We start from the raw sequence: 27080 nt of genomic DNA on the forward strand, positions 1-27080 counted from the left end.
GTAGTCTGACGCAGACAGATGATTCACAGGGGATTACAGCAGCGATTTGTTCTTCTACTCCAGCACTGGCTGACGGGCAGCTTTGGTCGGTTCCCACCGCCCCCCAAATCCCTTTTTTGTATGACCACAATTCGTCCTCCCATGTTGACCAATTGCCTTGCCTCACATGGGTACAAGGACGATCAAAAAGCTAGTAAGTGAACACACCACGATACTCATCAAAGCCCGAGGCTTGAATGACATACTGGATTGTAACTGGCTGTGGAAATAAAACAACTATTTGGAGTTTTTTATCCGCCACTTTGAATCGGATGCCTTAAGGTGAACTTGTTCCTCCTGCACAGCAGGGCCTGCCATCCACACGAGAAAGGCTATGTAAGGCTAACTTATTTACATTGTGCTTCTTTTCACAAGACCAGTTTGAAAATACCAAGGGTTTATTTTCTCTCAAATCGTAGAATATAACAAATATACGCTCCCACAGTCCTTTTGACTCACACAATAAATCTTCAGTGTTAAAGTAACTCTGGGAGTTGATTGATTGATTGATTGATTGAATGAATATACTTTATTAACAGATGGCAAAAAAGCACAGAAGAGTAGAGTTTAATGCAAATACAATGCTGTAAATACATACCGGTACAATACTCTCAGTATGTAAAAACATCCTAAAAACGAGTACTATTTTTTTTTATGGTGATAGGCTTGGATTTTTACAGCGGCCAGTGCCGAATTGCAGCGTACAGTTCAGCGTATAGTTAAGCATGTTAAAGTGTGGAGCCGACCTTTCCCCTCCCATAGGCTAGTAGTGGCAACAACCAGTGTTGGCACCAGAATGTTACAGACCTATAACATACAGTATGGTTGTTTGTACAGCAGCTACTGCTTTCAACTGGCTGCTGCTTCTATATCATAAAGGTTTTTTATGGTCTGTTTTAGTCATACAACATAAACTCTAAGTGATTACATAATTACATACAGTACAATGACAATTTTGAAATGAAACCCTGAGGTGCGGTCATGTGGTCTATTTTAGGTACAGTACCATGGTTGCAGTTCCATGAATCATACGCGAGCTCCATAAATAGTAACGATGGAATACGCATGCCGAAGTGTAATGTCAGCACAAAAAAAAGAAAAGAGAGCGAGAGAGAGAAAAAAAAAACCTCATTTCAAATGTGAGGCTTTTCAATGCACTTGCATTATACTCACATTTCTCACAGAATCGGCCAGTGAAGCCATCCACGCACTGGCACTGCTGCCAAGACCAATGGTCCAAACAGGTGCCTCCGTGTCGACACGGGTTGGCAGTGCAGGCTCCTTCCAGTCTGGGGCATCTGCGGACAGGAAGAGACGGAATGACAGTCAGGCAGACACACAGACGCACCAACCGGCTGGCCACACTGGCCCATGGAGGGAATCGGGTGGAGGTGGGGTTCCTCTTTAGGGGTGGATGATGAGATGAGGGACCCCCCCCCAGCCCCTACCACCAATACCACCACAACTACCACCACAAACACCACATGAGGCAACACAAAAAAAGCACAAAAAACCCTAAAAAGGCCTTGGGTAATTAGCATATTAAAAGATCTGTCCAAGCCACCATTCACGAGCGAGAGAGAAAAGACAAGAGAGCAAAAATTGTCCGGCATTCCAGCATTTTGCAATACCCCCCCCCCCCCAAGCAACCCCCTTAGCCCTCTAAGAAATGTGTTATTCATATACAGAAAAATGCTTTCTGGGCAAAATTTGGAGAGGGTCTAAAGGGCCCCCGAACAGAGGCGTCCTGCAGGGTGATGGCCAGGGAGGTTGGGGGAAGATGGACAGACGATGGAATAGAAGGGAGATGGGAATGATGAGGGATGAAGGGTGAAGTAAAGGGGAGGTGGGGGGTAAGAATGAGGTGCAGGACAGGCGTACGTGTGTGTGTGTGTGTGTGTGTGTGTGTGTGTGTGTGTGTGTGTCTCTACGTCTGCTTGTGAGTGTGTATCTGGGTGAGGGTTCGCGTGTTGAACAGTGAGTCAAGAGTGTCGCGGGGCGAGACGGACAGATGATGGGACGAGGCGAGACAGAGACAGAGGGCTGGAAGAAAGGACGAGCGGGGGTGAGGGGGTGCAGACCTGTCAAGGATGCCACGCGATGCCAGCGCCTGACTGGGCTCCAGCGGGCGCCCATTGACGGCGAACTCCATGATGCAGCCCACAAAGTCGTGGGTGGCGACCTGCCCTCGCCGGTGAACGACTGGCTCTATGGAGCGCACGCCTCCCACTGACAGGCGGTTAGGCTGCACGTCTAGGATCCTGCGAGTACACGCACACACGGACACGGACACGGACACACACACACACACGCGTGCATGCACATACACGCATAGAGAGAGAGAGAGAGAGAGAGAGAGAGAGGGGTAGTGAGAGACTAGGGTCAATGCCTTTTACGACAACATGGTTATGAAACTCTGAAAATAAACACACACACATAAACCTTCAACAATCTCCCAGGGGCTGCCTCATCTGTCAGATCGATCATCAATCAGCACACGCACGTGCACAAACGCGCTCGCACATGCACATGCACACCCACACATCATCCGCCAGGGTCAAAGCTTTCTGTATATACTGCCCAAAAGGTTTGACTATTTGCAACCTATTAATAATCATTTGTGTGAGGTAATGATGGTATCATTAGCATGGCATTTTAAAAAGCGTATACGGTATGCCCGTTCCAGGTTATTGGGACCCAGCAGGTAGGTCCCCCAGGCGGGAGACAAAACTCCTGCCAGTGAGTTTGGTCAGGGAAGATATTCCGCTTTGAGCTTCATTCAATACCTCTTGTCAAGCAGCAGTGGTGAAAAGTAACTGAAAAGTACATTTACTTTTTACTGTTACTCCACTATATTTATTTGAACACTTTAGTTAGCCTATACTAGTTACTTTGTAGATTAAAAACACTCATTAACCACTTCAGCCCTATACACATTTCGGCCATTTGAAAATAGCCGAACTACAAGCTCACAATTGTGAACTTGTAGATCGGCAGTATATTTGAAAACTTTAAATGAGACATTCTGCATAATGAGTACTTTTACTTTTGGTGCTTTAAGTGCATTTTGAAGCCAATATTTTTGTAATTTTACTACAAAGTACATTTTGAATTTCGGACATGTAAAGGAGCATTTCTATATTGCAGTATTGATACTTTTACTACAAGTACAAAAAGTGCCACTGTCGAGCAGTAGTGGAAAGGGGTCACGTGTGTACTAATTAGTTCATGGTCAAATTGGGTGAAATATAATAATACCTTTGCGACCAGATTTCGTAGAGACAAGAATTGAATGACTCTCTCATGTCTTCTTATGAGTATTATATTGTATTGTAGCTTACTGTATGTACACAGTTTTTATCTCTCCCATATATATATATATATATATATATATATTATTTTTATTATAAAACCCCTTGGACAACCATATATATTATTTATAAAAATTTACCACGATTTTTGATTGTTTCTTAAATAAAGATTATATTATTTATAAAAATGCTTCAAGCATGCAGCATATTCATCTGCTAAAGGGGTTTGCTATGGACCTGCCTGTCATCATCATAGCCTGTACTGTATACGGTAGGGTGAGAAAAACAGCTGGATTTGTGTGTCTGCATTTGCTCACGTGTTGACATGTGGGTACAAGCATGTCCGTGTGTGTGTGTGTGTGTGTGTGTGTGTGTGTGTGTGTGTGTGTGTGTGTGTGTGTGTGTGTGTATGTGTGTGTGTGTGTGTGCATGCGTGCGTGCGTGCGTGTGTATCTTACCAGTCAGTGTGCACTGCCACATTGCTCACAGCACAGTAACCTGGTTCCTGGTCATCACCACACAGATCCACTGTCAGGGATGCAGCCTGTGTGCGCACACGCACACACACACACACACACACACACACACACACACACACACACACACACACACACAGACAAGAGAACCATATGTTATTCTCTTTAGGATTGGGGGCCCACACAGAAAATACAGATGTATGCAGACACACAGACACACAGACATATTATGAAGGGACATGGGTATTCCCATGTCTGCATACACAGAAGCTCTCACAAGAACCCACATTGGTTCAGTTAGACTGAATTTGAGTAAGCCAGTGTCCAGGGATGAGACTCCCTTTGTGGCATCATTATATAGGACTGGAATCATCCAAAAATGGTCAGAATCAAATATTATTCCAATTCAGAATTGTTTCGGTCCATTGATCCATCCATTCCTCCGCCCATCCATCAATGAATAACATAACATGTACAGTAAAGCACCGGCGCATGTTTCTTTTCATCATGTAATCACATCGGGTAAGAGGAAGCCTTATATACTGTATGAAAAAAAGGGCCATATATTGTCCTTTTCCTATACTCCGCCTTAATGGCACTAAAGCAGTAGTCCAGATGTGCTTCATTCTCTCTGTTTTATAACTGAACCTTTTGCTGAGGAGGGGGGGGGGGGGGGGGAACAGAGCAGGGTGAGGGGGGGGGGGGTGAAGGTCTAATGCGTGTGAAAGTGTTGAAAACCCAGGGCACTGTGGCTCCGCCTCCAGTGAACCTAAAGTAAACACGGACCAACCACACCGACTCCATCGACCTCCAACACAAATCATCCAGGAGAAGAGAGAATAACCACACGCACACACGCACGAACACACACACACACACACACACACACACACACACACACACACACACACACACACGTCAACATATGGTATGCACATACTACTGTACATGCTCATGCACAAACTTGCAACATCCACTTATGCAGCTGCACGAAGATGCGCCAGAGTTGCAGGGAGGATGTATTCACATTAAAGTATGCACACACACACACACACACACACACACACACACACGCCACCCAAACACATGAATATACACACATGTATAAATGCCAGGTTGTGTGCATTTTAATGAGCATTAAGTTGAAAAAAACACACACACACACACACGTGCGCACGTTGCGCACACACACACACACACACACACACACACACACACACACACACACACACAGTGTATGAGTGTGTGAACATGTCACAGTACAGTAACGCACACACATGTGCAGCACACATAAACACAGGTCGCCTCATTGCCAGCCTGCAGACTGATGGCTTATGGGGTGAAAAACAACAAGGGAAACAAGAGTCATTTGTCTGATTTGCCTCTGTGGCGATGGATGGCTGAACTGGAGTGCTATACGGATCGAGAAGTAAGAAACACATGGGCATTTTTATTAATGCCTTTGGTCTCGCTGATCAAAGCCTGCGCTGCCGTGCCACGGAGTACACGCTGTCAACTGTCTCACACCAATGGGCGGGACGACCACGGCCGACGGAATTAATACCGAATGTGACACATGAAGACCAGGAGCATGTTTTTGTTTGGCCCAACGTCGCAGGGATTGCGTAAACACTTTGAAACGCGGGGGAAAGCGCCACCGTGGAGCATTTCTCTCCCATGACAAACTGAAAAGGGAGAGTCCTTTTTTTTTGCGGACTGTAAAATCCTCAGGGTTAATTTAACTCTGAGAGTGTACGAAATAATGGAACAAAATGGACCAGTAAGGGTCAAGATATATTGACAATTTCGTCAACAAATAAAAACTACACTAAAATGTTAGGAAGGGACTAGTGGACAAGAGATCCAGTATAAGTCATTGGTTGCATGCTGAAAATAGCTTGTAGATCTGCTATTTTCAGCAAGTGTAAAATCAGCCATTAAGACGGCATCAAGGTCTGCCAGAACACATTTTAGTCGACAAAAATCTGTAGATTCAGTCGACTAAAATCTTATGATATTTAGTCGACTAAAACTAGACTAACACTTAAACAAAATGCGAGGTGACAAATTGCGACTAAAACTAAATGAAAACTATTCAAGAGACTATGACTAAAACTAAAATCAAAATTTGCTGTCAAAATCCACACTGGCTCCTCCGAGTACAGTTGGAGCTCTTTCTGTTGCGGTGTCTCCTCTCGTGCCTTTCGGAAGCATTGAGCCACGATGGGCTGCTGCTACACATTACTGTTCTGAAGAGGTAATCCAGCTGATCAAGGGCATAGTGATTAGTTGGCTTTGCGAATGAGCTTTTATTTGAAACATTTCTGAAAACACTTGATGATTTTCATCCATCAAATGTTTTCTTTGACTGAATGTAAAAACAAAAACAAAAGCTATTCAGGATGCTCTGGTTTGTTCTCTATGTGTTTTTTACATAACCGGGGGCTGGAGTTATAGCAGGGCCATCAGTAGCCAGCGCTCACACCTGGGACCGGGGGGTTGTGATGACAGCTAGACATTTCTGATTGAATTTATACTACCCTAGGGAATAGATACACAACTGTGGAGACCCCCTGCCCACGCACGCACGCACTGGTTGGTCTGACGTCCCATGAATCCGACTACACAATATTGCGACCATAGAGTCACATACTAACCCTACCCTATGCCATTAATATAGTGGTTGCAACTGTATTAATCCTGTGTGGGAGTTCTGCTCTGGTTTTGGTCAATATTAAGTAGTTAGTCATTTTGTGGGGGGCACTGGGGCCACGCAAAATGACCGGAACTACTTAATATCTCACCAAAACCAGAGCAGAACTCCCACCACAGGACTCGGGAAATCAATTAATACAGTTGCAACCACTATATTAATGGCAAGTATTTCATACTAGCGGGCCCCTCCTAATATTCCTCCCCATTCGCATATACCTGCTCTATTTGAAGAGCAGTGCTCGGGGCAGCATACAGTCATCAACGCGTGCTGTATTCCATTTCCAACCAATCACTCTGCACTATCTCCAAACTGACAATTTAATGATTTTACCAGTTTCCTATGGAACCTCCCAGTGCACAGTGGGAAGTGACAGATTTGAAGTCCAGAAGGAGAGTTCGTTCTAGAAGGTTTGACAGGGCCTGGTCCGATTTTTCTCTCTCTGTGCAACTCCCCCCCCCTCTCTCTCTTCCATCCTTCTCTCTCTCTGCTTCTCTTTCTCACATCCTTTCTCTTTCACTCTTCTTTCCTCCCCCGTCTCTCTCTCTCTCTCTCTCTCTCTCTCTCTCTCTCTCTCTCTCTCTCTCTCTCTCCCTCCTCACCACGACAGAGCTGGCACAGAGAAGCCTCTTATTCAAGAGTACAAGAGACAGACTCTCAGCTTTCAGAGAGCTGTTTTGGACCCTGATACTATAAATCACAACAAGCAGTAAAATATAATTACAAACCATGAAAACCTCAAACAGAGCCACCCGTGGTTTCGAGGGTTTAATTATGATCTGATGGTGCAAAAAAGAATACAAGGCCCGAAATTTGGACAAAGCTCTCCAGCTATTAAAAAAAACCAACTAGCAGCTATTGGAAGCCTGGTCCGCCATGCAGGCCTGCTCCATGTGGAGGCATTCAAATTTTCCTCGACGTTACTGTAAGAGCCATTAAGACCTTCCATCATGAAATATAGTATTCCCTGTTCCCACCCAGGCATTTACAAATTAAAACAATTAAACCAACCACTTTCCAACTGAGGCATTGGGAACCACCAGAAACAACAAGTAAAAAAACCCACAGTATGATTCTTACCATTCCGGCCCTGCGGGCGATGACCGTGTGGAACTGTCCGTCGGAGACCTTTATCATGGTCATGAGTTTATAAGTCCCGCTTCCCAGGTTAAAGGAGAAGCGCATCCGTCCCTCGAAGATCTCCAGGGCCAGGAACTCGGCCTTGTCTCCGGTCTGGTTGTCGTGGTTGTACATGAGCAGCGCGTTGCTCTGGAGCGTGGCGAACTTGATGTAGATGTAGTTGTTGTTGGGATCCAGGGAGGGGAACTCCATGTATGACAGCTCCTCGAAGCCGTAGCTGTTGAGCTCGCAGTGCTTGCCGAACACCCCTGAGGAGGAACGAATGGATAGGAATGAGACGGGGATGATGAAGGCCAGGAAGCTGTGTGAATGACTTAACAGTTACCACACACAGCAGCATAGTGGAGCGTCTTCTCTATACACTATAAACATTCTGTTACAGTAGTCATGACGGAGAAAAATAATTACAAATATGCCTTAACTATAGCTGGTGTCATGTGAAGTCAAGTTTTGAGGACAAGCAGGCTTATTTTCAAATTGATTTAAGATATTTCATGAAAGCACATACACATATGTGACAATCGAGGCAACTGAAGTTTTACAGCAGCGATAGATGACACAGGGACACAAAGCCAAATGTCAATGAAACATTGTTTTACTAGAGAAAACATCAAACAACATCTATACTGTAAGTTTTCTGATAATCCTCCATTTCTGACTACTACTCACCAAATGGACAGTGACAATAATATCCATCCACCCGATTCTGACAGGAGCCGCCATTAAAACATGGGTTACACTCACAGTGATTGATGATGGAATCACACGTTTTGCCTGGGTTCACAAAACAACACAAATTGAAACAGATGAGGTGGCAGGCGACACAGGGAAAACACCATGAGGACCGACGGGGTCATGCTCTGAGGGGAATTTCCCCACAGCCCCAGACACGAAGGCCTTTCATCACCTCAGCCTTAGAAGAAACACACTGTACATATATGCATCTCAACACATCATTTAATCCAGGATTGAGTCTTAAAATCGTATTTTTTGTTTGAGTGGAAAATAATATGGCAACAAGGTGAGATAAGTTTCTTGTTTCTCAGCCTCATTTGAGGTGATGATACCGTCTGGTAATTAGAAAGCTTATTTCTTTTTTGCACTATGTAACCCAATATGAGGCCCAAGATGTAACTGTATACCTCAGTTTTTACTTATTTTGAAGAATAACAGGGTTTTTTTCCGGTTTAGTTTTAGTTTTTGCTTAATACCAGATGAAATGGCTTTTGAATATGAACATTTTTGCAATGTAAAAATTTTAAAAACAGTTCAAATGTGCATGTAAAGTAAATGTGAAATCCTGTCATTTGCACGTGGAAAAGTAAACATTCTAAAATGATGAATGGGGTGTTAACGCAGACATACAGACATATAACGATAAGGACTGTGTCACTATGGACAGTTATAGACAGAACCAGTGGTGGAAAGTACATTTACTTAGAACTGTAACAGTTTCACAACAATGGCAACCGCTTGAGTATAGTACTAGGTATCGTGGGCTCTAAATCTAGGGAAAAGTAGCTTTAATGGAGACAGATATCGGTGCCAAAACCGGGGCAGGAAAAACAGGAAGCTGGTGGTTCAAATTGGGGGCATGAAAACTACTGTAAGTCAATAGGTGCAATTCTTCTAGCGGAGCCTCGTTTGTCTTGATGAAATCCCAAAGGTTTATGGTCATTTTTCATCGTCGTAATAAAAGCGGACACTAATGAGTTGGACATGAAGCAAATCGGCCTGTTAGGGGGGTTCCATTTCTGAAATGTCTTTCGAATGCTGCCGTCATTGGCAGACCAAACAACAGGCAGGAGTCAAAATGACTGCTTCTCATGATACCAAAAAAAAGAAGAAAAAAGCTCTCCCAGCCTTATTAAGAGTAATATTACAGTGCATATATCAACAGGAGTGATTTAACTCCCAGCATTCCATACCTATAAGTCTAATTCATTTATACTACCGCTGATTTGGCAAATGATTCAATATGTGGCCAAATAAGTAAACCCTTGAGAAAGAAACCCGTTCTGCACGCAGTCAAATAATAAAAGGTTGCTGTGTGTGGTCAAAATTGCACGCAGCGTCTATCGAGGGCATACGAAGAAATGTGATACTAGTGAACCGTGGAGAACAGAGTCTATGTTAAGGCCCTGCCTAGGGTTAGCTCTGTAGTATCATCGTTTTTATTAAAGTAAACAGGGCAGGCTGATCGCATCACAGCTGATACCCCCCCCAACTAGTAATCCTAAAACCAAACTGTGTTTGGCAGCTATGCTGGTATGCTCAGGTTACGACACCTCTTGAAAATGCTTAGAGGAAAATATTTACTTTGGATGAATAACAGTCGCAATACTGCTTGTGTGTGTGCGTGTGTGCGTGTGTGTGTGTGTGTGTGTGTGTGTGCGTGCCTGTGTGTGTGTGTGTGTGTGTGTGTGTGTGTGTGTGTGTGTGTGTGTGTGTGTGTGTGTGTGTGTGTGTGCGTGCGTATGGATTGGTATGCAGTAGGCCTACCTGAAAATCCTGATTTGCAGAGGCAGTTGAAGCCACCTGGGTAGTTCTGGCAGAGCGCCCCGTTCTTGCAGGGGTTGGACAGACATTCGTTGATGTCCCTCTCACAGGCCATCCCCGTGAAACCCTCGGGGCAGGTGCACGAGAATCCCCCCACCAGATTATGGCAGGTCCCACCATTGTGGCAGGGCGACGGCAGGCACTCGTCGATGTCTGTCTCGCACAGAGCTCCGGTGTATCCCGGCCGGCAGCTGCACGCGTAGGGCTGCAGGGGATGGTTGGAGACCAGGATCACGGGGACACTTTCCTCTGTCTTCATGTCTGGCCCGACGCTGAGACGCCGCTTGCAGCTGCCTCCGTTCTGGCAGGGGTTACGTGTGCATGGGTCGTGGTCCACCGCGTCTATGTGCACGCCGCTCTGTCTGTGCAGGATGTCTCTGATGCTCTGGAAGAACGTCGCCACGCCACTGGGGCTGACGTACTGCCCGTGGCCGCCGCGCTTCACCGCCACCGTCAAGAACGTCCGGTTGTTCGACTCGAACGCGCCGTACAGCAGCACGCCCGTGCCCATGCCCGCCAGCTGAGAGTTGGCGATGCGCAAGAAGCTGAGGTAGTGGTCGGTGAGGAAGCTCTGCACGCTCTGTGACTGGAGCCGGATGAGTATGCTGTTGTCCACCGTGGCATTGGTGTACCCCAGGAAGAAGACGCGGGCGGTGTTGCTGACCGTGCCGTGGACGCCGTCGCTGCTGCGGATGGTCAGCTCGAAGGTTCCGTCCGCGGAGCGAGCTTTGGAGTTGAGGTTACACGTGCCCGTCGGAATGCTGAACAGGCCGGAGGAGGGAGGAATTAGGGAGCAGTGGAACCTGTCCTGGCTGTCGGGGTCTTGGGGTTTTACCACCCCTAGGGAACCTCCGGGGAACATGTTCCCAAAGTAATGGACAAAGATCTCCATGGACCTGGGCTCCGAAGGGTTGTCGTTCTCGTCGTTGACCGTGACGTGAACCGTTCCCGTGGAAGACATTTGAGGAACACCAGAGTCCTTGATCACTACGGAGAGGTAGAAGTCGCTGATCTGTTCCCTGTCGATCTCTCGGCTGGTGGTCAACACTCCGGATGAACTGAGGCTGAAGTAGCTGTTGGAGGATCCAGTGTTGAGGAGGCTATATGTGAACGGACCCTGATTGGGTGGCAGATCCGGGTCAGACGCCGCCAGAGTTGTGACCGCAGTTCCCGCCCTCTGGTTCTCCATGACCTCTGCGATGGCAGTTGTCAAAGTTGGACCGTTGTCGTTGATGTCTTCAAGGTTCACGATCAATGTGGCGCTGCCGGTAGCTGACGGTGAGCCAGTGTCCACAGCGAGGATAGTTAGATTATATACAGGTATTGTCTCTCTGTCTAGCTCTGCAGAGACAGACACTTGGCCAGTTTGGGGGTTGATTGTGAAAACATTTTTGTCAGACTCCAGAGCGATGGAGTATGAGAATCTGCTCCAGCTTGGGACAGAGTCAGAATCGTCGGCGCTTACAAAGGTGACCAGACCACCGGCAGAGAGGCCCTCGCTGATCTGAACGTCATACAGCTCTTGTGTAAAGACAGGAGGGTCATTGGCATCGAGTATCGTGATGTTCACAAACACCTCATCGATATCCGCACCTCGGATGCTTCCTGCGTTCTTGGCCAGCACCTTCAGAGAAATCTTTTCCTCTTTCTCACGGTCGAGTGTACCCGTGACGTAAATCTGGCCCGTTTTCCTATTGATGCCGAAGCCCTTCTTTCTACTCTTCCCAAAAATGAGGTAGTAAACCACTCCGTCGTCTCCCTGGTCCCGGTCACTGGCAAACACCTCCCCGACCACTGTGCCTCTTGGAGCGGCTTCAGACGTTTCAAAGTAGTACTGTTTGGAGACAAAGCGAGGCACATATTCATTGGCTCCCTTCAGCTGTATGTTGACATTGGCGAAGCTACAGCGCTCCTCGTCTGGAACATTGAAGGCCTTCACTGTCAAATGGTAAACCTGCTTTGCCTCGTAATCCAAGAACCCCTGTGTGGTAATGACGCCGGTGTTTGGATCAATGCCAAACAGGTCGCTGTCTGACGACTGAATCACGTAGGCCATGACGGCATTTGCCCCCGAATCGCGGTCAGTGGCGTTCATTTTAACGACAGTGGTGCCACTGGGAACGTTCTCCTGCACAAGTGGGAAGTACTCGTCGGGATCGAACACGGGTGGGTTGTCGTTAACGTCCGTCACGTGAATTGTCACCGTGACGTAGCTGGTCTTTGCAATCCAACCCCCATCTGTGGCTGAAACTCTAATCTCATGTCGTTGTTTCTCCTCAAAGTCAAGTGGATGAGCAAGGGACAATACTCCAGTTTTGCTATTGACTACAAACAGTCCCTCGTCATTCCCTGAGGTGATGTTGTATGTGATGAGGCCATTCATTTCTTTATCCTTGTCTCTGGCAGAGAGGGTCCTTATTGCAGTTCCCACAGCAAGGCTTTCAGGCACCGTCGCCGTGATTTGGCTTTGGGAGAACTCGGGGGTGTGGTGATTCTCTTCTGTCACTGCCACTCGTACTTGGGTTCGTGCTGACAATGGAGGGTTGCCTTTGTCTCGGGCGGTGACCTCAAAGAGGAAAACCTTATTCATGTCAGAGGTGAGAGGGGAGGCGACAATCACCCACCCACTCTGTTTATCCAGCTTGAATTTGCTAGAGCTGTTCCCTCCTGATATGATGTACTCAACTGCCGAATTTAGGCCAAAGTCTTTCTCGTCATGCGCTACAACCCTGACAAGTTTTGTGCCAACCTTGACACTTTTAGTGACAGGTGTGAAATATTTTGGCGACTCAAACTTGGGAGGATTGTCGTTGCTATCCACAATGTTTATAATGACAGTGGTCTCACTCATCAGGGGTTTGCTACCACGGTCAGAGGCGGTCACAATGAAGCTGTGGCGATTAATGTTCACGCTACCAGCGCCCGTGGAGTTCTGATACCTCAGCTGCTGCTTCACAAATATTTCTCCCGTGCTTGAGTTGATCCTGAAATACTCCGACTGGGATCGTATGAAATAGAACAGTTTTCCGTTGAAGCCCTCGTCCGGGTCCGTGGCAAACACCTGAGTGACCGGAGAGCCCACCTCGGTGAGCTCCGGGTGGTCCAGGTAGTAGGACGGACGACTGAACCTGGGGGCATTGTCGTTGACGTCCGTTATGAATATGGTGACGTCGGTGCTGACGGTCCAGCCGGAATCGTGGGCGGACACCTTGGCGATGTAGTGATCCGTGTCCTCTCTGTTGAGAGGCCTGCTGATAGTTATGTCGCCCGTGTTCGGATTGATATTGAACGGAAGGCTCGGATCTGTGATCGAATAGCGGCTGACGGCGTTCGCGCCCGAGTCCTCGTCGGTGGTGGTGACTCTGGTGACCGTGTAGCCCACGGGAGCGTTCTCCGGCACCGTGGCGCTGAAGATTTTGGAAAACCTGGGGGCGTTGTCGTTCACGTCCAGCACACCGATCAGGACTTTGACCACCGTGCTTTTGGGCGACGAGCCCCTGTCGGTGGCTTTGACCTTCAGCGCGTACTGTGCCACCTTCTCGCGGTCCAGAGGCCGGGTGGTGCGGATCTCGCCGGTGGCCCGGTTGACGCTGAAGCTGTTCTCCTTGTTGCCGTCCACGATGGCGTACTCCAGCTGCCCGTTGGGCCCGTTGTCCCGGTCCACGGCGGAGACCATCAGCACGCGCTGCGGGGAAAGGTTCTCGAGGATCTCGGCGTGAAACGGCTCCCGGTCGAACACCGGGTGGTTGTCGTTCACGTCCAGCACGCTGATTTCCACCTTCTCGTAGGAGGAGTATGGCGGGAAGCCTTGGTCCCTGGCCTCCACCCAGAGCACGTACTGTTGGATGTGCTCGTAGTCCAACGGGTGCTTGATGGACAGCTCGCCCGTCAGCTGGTCCACATGGAAGGCGTTGTCCAGGTTGCCGCTGGCGATGTAGTAGGACAGAGAGCCGCCCCTCGTCGAGGACCCGCTCACCGTCGTCACGACGGTGTTGGTGGGATGGCTTTCGGGAAACGTGAAGGTGTGATCCCTCACTTTGATGATGGGGAAATCTCCCCCGGTGACAAAGCGCACCGTCACCGTGGTCGTGTCCGTTTTGGGATTGACGCCGCCGTCCTTCACCCGGACGGTGAGCGTGACCTCCGAGCTTCCCATCAGCTTTTCGTTGGCCGTGATGGCGCCTCGGACCGGGTCGATCTTGAACTTCTCGGAGTTGCGTCCTGTCAGGGAGTAGTGCAGCTGGGCATTGGAGCCGGCATCCTCGTCGGTCACAGTAACGGCAAACACCAAGGAACCTAAAAATGATAAAAGACGATCGTATGAATAAATTATTGAGTGCAAATGACTTTTCATGTCCAATTGTTTTCTGTGCAAAAATTATGCATACATTATGTGTGAAAATAGAGTAAATGTGTACTGTGGTAAATCAAATGCTGTAACTGGAGAAAGAATATATCTCCATAAATGGGTGAATATAAAAATGTTCAAGGCTTTATTCTCTTTAATTGTAATCTATTTAGCACTATTCATTGATTTTCAAGGATTTTTGAGCAACATCAAAGGGGCCTTTCTTTATGCAAAACAGTATGAATATGAACATGGACAATCAAAATACCAAAAGACAACAGAAGCTACGGGGGTATTTTGAGTATTGTGTTTATTGTCCATCTTGCTGTGAGTTCTAATATGATGAAGCAAATGAAAATGTCTGCATGCAAGACAAGTACATTGTTTTACTGCACAATGACAAAGGGGCCAAATGTCTAAACAGGGTTTGTCTGTATGTCTGTCTTTGGATTGACCAAAACAATCTGAGATTGATTTGACCACTGGCATATGCATGAAGTATATTGTAAATTTTTCCCAAATTGAACGTGTTCATTAGTGGGTATACTCAGAGATAAGGGGCAATGCCAGGGCCCAAATCCCCTCTACACCAAATATCTCTATCTTTGCCGAGCTCACAATGCATCACAATGCTAGTGTTCAAGCGGTAAATTGATTGGCAGGTTTCCAGTTGTCTAATAGTTCTGTATATGAGCCCAGGGATACACACAGAACACTAGAGAGAAGGAGAGCTGTTATAAAGGACTTTGATTTAAACGCATGCCAAGTAGCAGATCCACGGCTTGGCTAAACGTAGGCTATATAGCATACATGGTCAACTGGCGGCCCGGGGGCCACATGCGGCCCCCACCTTCACTTAATGTGGCCCTCAGGTTAATATTGGAATACTGATATATTATTGATTACAATTCCAAACATGCAAACATGACCCGCTTTAATTACTTCAGTCTAAATTAGTAGCTTAAAATGTAGTATTAAAATGTTATTGTCTTTTTTTAATGTCCAAAGTATCTGTATTTAGTTCATAAAGTTAACATAACTATAATTAAAGGCATTTGAAAGGCCTTTGAAATTAAATACAATTTTAACAAAATAGCAAAGAAAAATAACAGGATCTCAATACAAATATAGCAAAAATTGCTGATATACAAGCTCAAAACGCGTTGCAATGTGACACGTTTTAAGCTTGTAGATTGTCTATCTTTGCTACGACAGTATGCATGTGGAAATATAGTGGCCCTCTCCATCTTCAAAGTTGCCCATCCATGCTATATACTGTAGTATATAGTACAGTATGTGTGTGGTCAATAAAGCACAGAATCTTTCATTACAAAACCGTATAATGAATTGCGTTGGCAAAAACCCACAGTGCTACGACCAATCGGCAGTCTGGGACTTTTATACAGTTGCATGGCAGTTCTCATGCAGTAAATTACAGATCCGACTTTTCACTTAATACCCCAAATCTAAGCTGTTTATTATTATCATTTCTGTCACAGGCTAGTATCTGAATTGGAAGTTACGGTAAGCCTCAATACTGCACCTAGTTTGGCAGTGTGTATCTCTCGTTGAGGACAAGTATTATAATATTATAGGAAAACATAAAAAGGAAGTGGATCACTGCCTCCAGAACAAATAAAGTGTGTCTTGCTGGAACACCAACCTGCTGAAGTGGAGGCGGAGATGTGAGTGACGTAGGGATGGTGGTGGAAGCGGGGAGGGTTGTCATTGATGTCGGTCACTGTCACGGACACAGTGGCAGAGCTGGACATGGCCCGGGGGAGTCCTCCGTCTGTTGCCACCACCAGCAGCTGGTAATTAGCTCTGGTTTCACGGTCGAGCAGCGAGCTGGTGATGATCTGCCCGGTTGCTGGGTTGATGGAGAACTGACCATTCCCTCCGGTCAGACTGTAGCTGCATGGGGGAGGGGGATAGAATCAAATAGGGCCTTCAATAAGAGCAATAAGAGATGGGATACATTTATTTACTCTTTTAAACAGAGTAGGGGACATTTTCTTAAACAATTATCCACTTGGCGGGGTGGATGTTTCGATCTACAAGCTCACAGCCCTTCACAACGCAATGCATTATGACCTTGTAGATTTGGTGTACACAGAAAAAAAGAAAACACGCTCCACGTACAGAACCAACTCAGGTGCAGGAGCCAGTTGCACCACCTCACAAGTTCAAACTGCTTAAATGGCTTATGCATTACTGTATGCATACAATGGAGGTTTTAATTGCTTACACTATATATCCTACTATAAATGCGCTGCTAGTGGACCTAATGAGGCCAACTCCTTTCACCTGTGCAATTTCCAGCCTCTGCCTCAGCCAATTGAGGCTCAACCAATCAACCAAGTGGCTCAACCAAGTGGGCCGAATTGATTGCCAAGTACACTTTTCAGTTTGCAGTCTTCACACACAGGCACATACACAGATCTCCATGTGGGACACCGGCTGACAGTTAAAACGGGAGCTATGACAACGAATATCATTAGGTTCCCTGCAAGTTTCATCGTTCCCAAGTAGGCCGGTGGCCGACTGCGACAGCACGTACAGGTCTAGTATATACAAATCTACAAGATCACAACGCGTTGCATCGAGAAAATGAATATTACATTTGGAAAATGATGATTCACTCTGACCAGAAGCAGGGATAAAACATATCCCCACCAGTGATACAAAAATAATAATGAACAGAAGGGGGATATCAAAAGCAAAGGCACGTATCCCCCCAACCCCAGCAAATGGAACCATGGTGTAATGGAAAGTCATGTGCACATCCCCTGGTTGTCCCATGTCTAAAAGGATTGCTGATTACATGGCTAGAGTGAAATACTGCGCTGTGCTACAGTCTGCTCGGGTGCAGTACTTAGTTCCGACACTATTATTGGTCCGACAGTCATTAGACCGACAACCGCTCTATCCTTAACCTAACCCTAACCGCAAGCACGGGAGCAGCGCATGTTCGAGCGCTAGTCCGACCGTTGTTCCCGCATGTCGGACTAATGCTCCGTCGGAATTATGTTCGGATCCCTGCTACTCTGTTCACAGAGATCGAGGCTTAATGACGAAATACATTTAGTGCAATTTTAACAGCAAAACACAAGGCTGGAACGCTGACGATACGAGATACCCTAAATTATAATTTACTGTGAAAAACAACAAATGTTCTACTGTAGATCCTTGTGTAGTTCCAAATCACAAGATTTGTTTGGGACTCAAAAAACAAAACAAAAACACATGTAGAAAATAAGATTAATTCATCCAAGTTAGTCTCCGAGCCATTGCCAAAGTAGCAATAAAACTACAATTTACAATTTAGGCATTTAGCAGACGCTCTTAATCCAGAGCGACTTACATTAAGCAGTAACAATGGCATACATCACATACATAAAAGTAGTTATCATGAAACATGCGTAAGCTACGTAAGAGCGTAACAGTGGAGTATCTATGTAAACTATACATACTATACTATATTATTATACATGTGTACTATAAAGTGCTATGACTACATGAAATGCAATTCTAGTGCTGTCTACGTAACATGCTATAAGTCTGTTTAAAAATATTATTTAAGTCTACTTAAAGTGCTATATTTAAAATACTATCTAAGTCTACATAAAGTGCTATCTAAGGGCTAGTGCTACGGGCCATGGTGGAGGCCATGGATAACTACAACCTACAGTTATAGTCACATACCACTATGTAGATTCTGAGCTTTTAGCTAAGGGATAGAACTGTTCATGCTCCTGGTGTCAGTGTAACCAAATGTCCTATAGAGGGCACTGCATCAGGCTTTAAAAGAATGAACCAGGTTGAACAGAAACACATGCAGTCACTCATACAGGATCATGCATGAGAGGCAGAGTGCTCCCTCATTCACATTACACAGATCTGCATCTTCTTCAAAGCCTGTTTTGTTAACCAATATTTTTGATGGTGACCACCTTCTATAAAATCTATGAAAAGCAATCGGTCTTTTCTTCTGCCGTTCTCATCTTCCTCTGAGAGGAGTCATGTGGTTCAAGTTGCTGCTCTCTCTCTCTCTCCCTCTCTCCCTCTCTCTCTCTTTCTCTCTCTCTCTCTCTCTTACGTCGAGTACTGGAGACACCCCAGAATTCTTTATGACCAGAGGGCCATACTTTTTTGGTTTCCAACGAGGATCGGGTTTCCACTCAATATCTCTGAAGTTCTCCAACGTGTCCCAGATGCAAACGTAAAGCGACACATACAATGTACACACACACACCAGCATCTATGATTTGAAAAGCACTCTTGCTAAATCACCCCATCCCCCCCCACATCTCAGAAATGGAAGGACAAAGCACGGAACAATGTGCAAACCTAGACTGCATGGGCACTATAGGCTCATTTTGGCAACGAGTCAACGACAACTCTAAAACACCGTCGTCCGTGTTGTGCCTGGTCCCGCAACGAGTTAAAGTTTAGGGTCTTACATTTAACGGGGTTGTGAGAATCCAAACTAATAATGGACGGGCAAGCGGTTCTGGTCTCTATTAAGGGCCTCGAACCGTCCCCACTCCCCAGGACCCCCCGATGGGCACTACACGTACTGTCATAGACAATTAACATCCTCATTACCATGTTTTGGGAAAGTAGAGCATGCCACGATACCCCCAACATGTACCCAGTGGGGTTGCCGGGTAAAAAGGAGGGATTGTGTCTGAATCAACATCCGGCTTGAGGGAGAGCATCCAGAATCTCTCACAGACCCCTCCACCCCTCCACCCCTCCACCCCTTCCACAAAGGTTGGAGGAGGGCAAGGGAGGGGCAGAGTGCAAGAAAAGCTGTCATACAGCTGGAGAATTAAAGCCTGAACAATAGATTAAAAAAAAAAAGGATAAAAATGAAACAAAACAACAACTCCTCCTGGCATCAATTGCTAACTTGGCCTGGCATATGTCACAAAATCAGGAAATGATGTGTCGGATTGTTGCGTCATGGAGAGCGTAAGACAAATAGCAACAACAAAGCCTCAGTCTTGTACAGACTGTCCAGACAGTTTTGCACTTCTCAATCAAGCGGATCGGCACTGCCGAGCAGAAAGCTTGTACTGTGTCTCCATATTTCTCCAAGGTTTGTTTTTAGTTTTTTTCATAAACTAATGCCCGCAGAAGAGTGTCGCACAAAAGCAGTGAAGACAGCAGATCTGCAAGCTTCGATTGCAGATCGGCCATTTAATTTTGTTTTATAATTTAAAAAAGTTGCTCTAAAAAGTTGCTGGCACTGCAAAACAAATAACACGCTAAGAAGTCAAAACAGTATGAGAGCTGGGCGTGTGCACAGCATGCACGAGAGTGTACTGTATGTTCACACTCACAGTACTGTATTTGTGGGTGTGTGCACTTGTACTGTATGTGAGGAAGCACACTCACTACCAGGGGCAATGGAAGAAAGCACACTCACTACCAGGGGCAACGGAAGGAAGCACACTCACTACCAACGGAAGGAAGCACACTCACTACCAACGGAAGGAAGCACACTCACTACCAGGGTCAACGGAAGGAAGCATACTCACTACCAGGGGCAACGGAAGGAAGCACACTCACTACCAGGGTCAACGGAAGGAAGCATACTCACTACCAACGGAAGGAAGCACACTCACTACCAACGGAAGGAAGCACACTCACTACCAGGGGCAACGGAAGGAAGCATACTCACTACCAACGGAAGGAAGCACACTCACTACCAGGGTCAACGGAAGGAAGCACACTCACTACCAGGGGCAACGGAAGGAAGCACACTCACTACCAGGGTCAACGGAAGGAAGCACACTCACTACCAGGGGCAACGGAAGGAAGCACACTCACTACCAGGGTCAACGGAAGGAAGCACACTCACTACCAGGGGCAACGGAAGGAAGCACACTAACTACCAGGGGCAACGGAAGGAAGCACACTAACTACCAGGGGCAACGGAAGGAAGCACACTAACTACCAGGGGCAACGGAAGGAAGCACACTAACTACCAGGGGCAACGGAAGGGCATCCATTCAGGAAGAGAGAAGTATTAAACCATTAAGGCCTGAGATTCTATGAAAGTCTTCTAAATCATGACAGTTTCCTGAAAAACCTGTTGTTCTATGTTTTCGAATGTTTCTATGTCAGTGTTGCTCAAACTTGTAATGTAATTGGCCGCCGACCCACATCTCAAAATATTTACCTAAATACCCCCCCCCAGAAGAAAAGATATGAGTTAAAAACGCCGTGAAAGAATATATATTCAAAGATTTGTAGCCACAAAACATAGCAGATCTACAAGCTATTTTTCAACAGCTAAAGTTTAAAAATAATAGTTAAAGTGGTTCAAAAGCTAATAAGGCGACACAGATGCATTCCTCAGCTCTAAATGGAAAGGCTCCACAGCCAAGACTCTAACTCCAACTAACCACCACGTCTGTCTGTGTACCTTATGACTCCGTTGAGACCCACGTCGGCGTCCGAGCTGTTGACCAACAGGACGTCCGTCCCTGTGGGAGCGTCCTCGGCGATGGCGGTGTGGAACGAGGACGAGGTGAAGACGGGGACGTTGTCATTCTCGTCGTCCACCAGCACCGTGACTGTGCCCGTTCCGCTGAGCGGCGGAGAACCTGCAGACGAAACGAAAAAGAATGGTCAGAATGTTTTGTCCAGGTATAGACCGTTGAGGTGCAGCATCTTTACTTGACTTTATTTGTTTGTTTCGACGGGACAAGCATATTCATGAACGTTACAACAAAATGCAACATAAATACACCGGAATTAGCAAAGATGTTAAATTTCATCTGTAGTCCCCACACAACACATAACAAACCAGACAGGCAGTGAAGCACACTACTGGTACAATACGACACAAAGCCGTATTCATTAAAATGTAAAAAGAAAAAACACTGGTCACTCCACTTATGCTTACAGGGAGGCAGCGGCAACAGGCTTATCTATACGTCATTGTGGGAACAAGACGCTCAACAGGATTCAAATTAACGATTTTCATCTAAAATATGTGTTGAAAATCGCTTATTTTCGTTGAAGGGCACGCTCGGTCACGCAATAAAGGGTAATGAATTAGCCTTTAAGTCTTCTTCTGTGTTTTTTGGACAATGGCTGGCGATGATTTATTGGCGTGTTGGGTGTTTTTTGTTTTATAGTCTTGTCATTTACATTTCGTCCCATACTGAAGCAATTCATCCTGGTGGAGCGAGGAGGACTTGACCACAATTTTCCTGTTGCTTTTTCTTTCTTTTTTTTATTCCAGCAAATGTCTCTGGCCGCTGGTGTTGGTTTCCATAGGGCTGCTGCGCTGCCACATCAACACACATCAGCGCGCAACACATCAAAAGGGGCTCAATATCTCTGAAACACAATCTCTTCAGCGTCCTTCCTGGGGTCTTTGGACACACATAGATTTAATCTCCATGGCAATGGGTCTATTTTAGAGCGAGCGAGTTAGTCTGTTGGAATCTGAGAAAACAGCAAAATGCTATTTTCAGCGAAAATCTAGCCGTTTTTCCTCCTCGAGCGAGTGACGAAACGGGGCTCATGGGGCCCCCGAGGCACGGATTTAAATCAATAGCAGATGAAAGTGAGCCGCAATGCAGAAAAACCTGAAGAAAGAAAAAGGGGACTCAGACATCTGCCTTGCTGGTGTTGCCCTCCATAATGCTTCCTTAAATGGCATGCTTAAAGGCCAGTTCCATAATTCAAACATAAACACGAGATCAGTGCTTACCGAAAGTCACAACACGCGACTGGTGGACAACTTTTAATGTTTTGGATGTATTGTGAAATGGTTTGCTGCTACCGGTAGTTGTGTTGTTTATAGAGTAGAGGGCACCTGAAGTTTGAGTGAGGATGAGATCTGAAAGCTGATATTTTCTTGTATTTTATTTTACCAAGCCTGTCAATCATTACTAAAAATGAATCAATTCATCTGTGAATCATCCTCCATACACACTGTAGCTTTAGCAAATAAACCAATGCACTCAAAACAAAATCCTGGAGTGGTGCTGTAACATAAACTCTGAGTTTGTGTGTCTCTGTGTATTCAGCTGTTAATAACATCAGATGCTTGAAGTGCATGCTTGCATACAGCGGGGGCTGGAATTAATAAGGAATAATAGAAAACATTTGGAGGGTGGCCACCAATAATCTCTGCTAACGTGAAGCCATGCGGAATCAAAGCAGCCGAGAATCTCAGGGGAGGAAAATTAGAAGAGGTTAGGGGGGGTCAGGGGATAGTGGCTGTGTGTGCGTGCGTGCATGTGTGTGCATGTGCGTGCGTGCAGGTGTGCGTGCGTGCGTGCTCGCGCGTGTCATTTAATGTTGGGATGTATCTGGAAAAAATGCTCAACTTTCCCTAAAGACCTATTATCAAGGTGCCCTTAATATTAAAACCGCGAAAGCATTGCATAATTTTACATTTTTGTGTTGGCTATTCAATATTGCATATGCACAGCACGCGCACATAGCGTCACTTTGTGCTGCGCTGCAAGCTTATACATCTGCTATTTTTGAAAAATCTTGAAAGTGGGAGAATCTCTGGCATCTCTGGAAGGCATTTGTAGAATAGGACGCAGGTCTTAATGGGTTCAAGACAAAAATAAATCGATTTTTGAGACCACAATCGTGACTTATTATTATTTTTTCATCCAATCACAGTCTCAGCTGACCATCCCGTCCCCTCAGCCTATGGGATTCAAATGCATCTACACTGCCTTGTCGGCACTACTGTACCTTGACGCAGTGCACAACATACCGCGAGTGTGCTGCACACTGCAACAAGGCAGTGCCGAATCACAGTTATGTTACTGCATTGGCTATTTGTTTTCTCACCTCAAAGGTTTTCAGATATACATCGTAGCATACTGTTGTAGCATACGTTTGAAATGCTCTAGCTGCCATCTTGAATTAGATTCAAAACAGTGTAGCACAGCCCTCAGCTGCTATCGCACTATCGCAGTGGTTCTAAACCATTTTAATTTCAAGAACGCCCATAGCGTTCAGTTACAGAAGTGCATGTTAGGGTCCATTTGGAGCCGCCTCAAGGAACCCTGAGGATCCCTGGAGTGGACTGAGTTATTTGGAATGACACCTAACCACGGCCCACTTTGACAGGCTGGAATGGCTTAGGGTTGACTCCACCAAGATACCTAATTGCCCATGTACCTGTCTAAATACTGCCTTAATGTCAACGAAGTCCACACCCACAACACCAGAGGGAGTTCAACAAGCCATATACAACCCAGATTCGGCACAAACAAGGGATTCATTCCGCACCAAAATGTGGAACGCCCTACCAACAGTCATTAAGACATGCAAATCCCTTGACTCCTTCAAAACCACTCTCAAAGGGCACCTACGGACGTCTGCAATTCGAAACTGGCCCCTGTAAAATCTGAAACCCCCACACCCCTTTTCCCCTCGCTGTATATGTTTTATTTCCCTTTTGACCTCCTTTTATGATGATTTCCTGTTTTTGGTTTTATAGAAGTGTATTGTACGTCTCTACATGTTCCGATGAATTGAAAAGGGTGGACCCTATTGTAAACAAGTGTAATGCTTTATGGTGTCGTCCACAGTTAACAGTTTTTGTATTGAGTTGTGCTTGAAATGTACTGTTATTCTCTAAACTGTTAATAAATACTTAGGTTGTGACCAGGCATTTATCGTCGCAGATGAGTAAGGCTGGGACCGAGGCTACATTGAGCTATAATGGAATTGACAGGTGCCTGTCATCATGTTATTGGTTGAACTGTATGCTACTGTACATGCCGTGTAACCATGTGTATTGCATTTTTGATTGACAGGAAGTATAGCTAATTAATTAAGAACACAACTACACAAAATGTAATAATCTATTCTCTCCATTATGAACATGGGATATGCTCTAAAAATATGAATTTCAGCTTTTCTTTAGAGCAGGGAACTTAACCCACCAACCAATGCAGTGGAGCTGTCTGGCTGTCTGGTTGAACTAGTGAGGTCATACAGGTAGGTGTAAAATACCTGTAGGTCGGTGGTTCCCAAAGTGGGGTCCGGGGATCCCTAGGGGTCCTTGAGAGAGTTCCAGGGGGTCCCCAACTAAATTATAATTAGGAACCAAATTTAACTCTCAGAGTTAAATTAACTATGATTTTAAAATATACATTGTGGTCCCAGAGATAGAAATGCCATTAAATAGGGGACTGTAGCCTAATTCAGGTCGAACTGGGGGCACTTGAAATGACAATTGGTGAAAATCATGAAAAGGTTTGGGAACCACAGCGCTGTAGGTCATTTTGAACATGAAGCAAGATGCCGCATGTTGACAACCGATTGCATTGTGATGATTGTGACTCAAATATATTATTGTATAATTGTATAATAAAAGTAATATGATAATAAAGTAGCATGCCATTTCAGTGGGACCTTTCAGTCAAGTTTATCATATAAATCCAGGTGCTCTAATCAAAATAGTGCTTTCTAACACATGCATGGTTTTGGGGCCAAATGCGTAAACACAACTGCAGCATTCCAGCAGCAAAATGAGTTATACTAAACGAGAGAAGCGTAAACAAGCTTCATCCCAAAAGTACGGAACCCATTGGCCATACAACACCAATCTGTAGCTGACTGACTCATTACCACAATATGAGTCACACACTCTTCTAGACTTGGTTGACTTTCATATGCTGTGTTTATAACCAAATATAGGCAAAGTTTAATTTAGAGGTGATTATGTATCCATCCAAGTTCACAAATATTTGTGATCACGGGGATATAAATTACGAGCAGAAAGTGGCACAAGATACAAGTGACGCAAGCACAAGCTAAATATACAAGTATCTAAGGTATTAATGAAGTGCTTCAAGCGCGAAACATAAATCCTTGTGGTTTGTAATTAAGGTAGCATGTTGACTTTTTTGTCAAATAGCAGTAGTTATGCAATTACAATGGTCGCCACATGTGGCAATTAAACTGCCCAATCCAGTGTATTGAGTGTTTTGGTTAATGAAATTCACACTGTTAGCAACACAGGTGCAGGGCGATCGTCACAGTGCCACACAATCATGACATGAGTCATCGTTAGGAGGTTTTCATGGCAACTCTTTGACTGATCCTCTTAATTGTGCTGTGCTCCGTGTCTCATTTGATTGTCAAAGTTAAGCATCAAAATCACTTCAACCACTCTTGTGTGTGTTTGTTATTCGTTTTTGGAGTACTCCTTTCAGCCAAAAAAGACACATACACGCTATACACCGGCTACTTGAAAATAGCCAATCTACAAGCTCACAATGTGTCATGATGCGACGTGTTCTAAGCTTGCAGATCTGCTGTTTTCAATGTGACATATCTTTTTTGAATATTGTTTTTTATTTTAACAATAAATCTCTTATGGCACAAAAGATATTCAGATGAGGGTCCGCGGCCAAATACATATAATTTGGGGGTTGTTGACATACGTTTTCCGTCAATGGGCCACTGTTTCTATAGGCAAACACCTACTTCACGGTAAACAACTCCGTTAAGACTGTTGTTGATCAAAGATGTTCTATACACGCTGGAGCTGTTGGGACTGATAAGTGGCTCTAGGAAATGGCTTTGTCTACAGAAGCCATTAGCTTCTATCGAGAGCGCGAGAGGCTGAGAAAATATTTGTATTCAAATACGGAGTCAAGCGGCATATTTTTCCTGAAATCGAGCTGCCCTCTGTTAGTGTGTTGCAGCCATCGCATTTACTGTAAGCTGTTGCATTTCAATCGCATTGTTCCTCCACTAAACAACGGAAGCAAGCACCAAGCAACAGGGGTGTGTGTGTGTGTGTGTGTGTGTGTGTGTGTGTGTGTGTGTGTGTGTGTGTGTGTGTGTGTGTGTGTGTGCGTGCGTGCGTGCGTGCGTGCTTGCGTGCGTGCGTGCGTGCGTGAGTGTGTGTGTGAGTGAGTGCGTGCGTGCAACCCAGTGCTCTCCTTCCAGGCGTTACACTTCGGTACAGGATGTGATGTCACAACCTGTTTACCAGCTCCAGAGAGAACAGACTCCTCTACCTACTGACCGCTTAGTCCATGCACTTGCGTGACCTTTGACCTGCAATGCCAAGCACCCCCCCGTCACCGAACGAATCAGGGATGGTCTCAAGAGGCGCTGGACACTCTTACCCTGGGCTAATCCCCCAGTAAGCGCGGCACAAGGCCACCCCACCCCCACGCCCCAAACACTAAACCCCTCTCAAATGCACACAAACGCCGACCCCCCCCCCCCCCCCCCAACATGCCTCGCTAGCTCTGAACCTATGCTGAACTTAGTGGTTGCTGACAGGGATGGGGGGGGGGGATTCAAACGGGGCATTTTCCACATCTTTCCGGGTGTATCGCTTCTCACAGCATCTCACACAGACACACACACACACGCGCACAGTCACACACACGTGCGCACGCACGCACAAGCCTCGGCACTGCCACACGGGCACGGCGACGTGCCTTCTTAGTCTCCCAGGGATCACCGATATCGCA

At 45.9% G+C, this 27080-nt stretch overlaps 1 protein-coding gene across 1 annotated transcript in view; it reads right to left on the minus strand.

The window, feature by feature from the left end:
- The window catches only part of fat4 (FAT atypical cadherin 4), a 126454-nt gene that overhangs the window by 7948 nt on the left and 91426 nt on the right, over positions 1 to 27080 (minus strand). Inside the window, exons 10-17 of the mRNA XM_080774722.1 lie at positions 21023 to 21203; positions 16250 to 16500; positions 10182 to 14534; positions 8349 to 8453; positions 7620 to 7927; positions 3809 to 3894; positions 2121 to 2300; positions 1213 to 1337 (exon numbers count right to left, since the gene is read on the minus strand). Coding sequence (XP_080630848.1) covers positions 1213 to 1337; positions 2121 to 2300; positions 3809 to 3894; positions 7620 to 7927; positions 8349 to 8453; positions 10182 to 14534; positions 16250 to 16500; positions 21023 to 21203 — 5589 coding nt within the window. The remainder of the gene's footprint in view (positions 1 to 1212; positions 1338 to 2120; positions 2301 to 3808; positions 3895 to 7619; positions 7928 to 8348; positions 8454 to 10181; positions 14535 to 16249; positions 16501 to 21022; positions 21204 to 27080) is intronic.

Source organism: Protomyctophum bolini, assembly GCF_963924005.1.
Source record: "Protomyctophum bolini genome assembly, chromosome: 10".
NCBI classification, from domain to species: Eukaryota; Metazoa; Chordata; class Actinopteri; order Myctophiformes; family Myctophidae; genus Protomyctophum; species Protomyctophum bolini.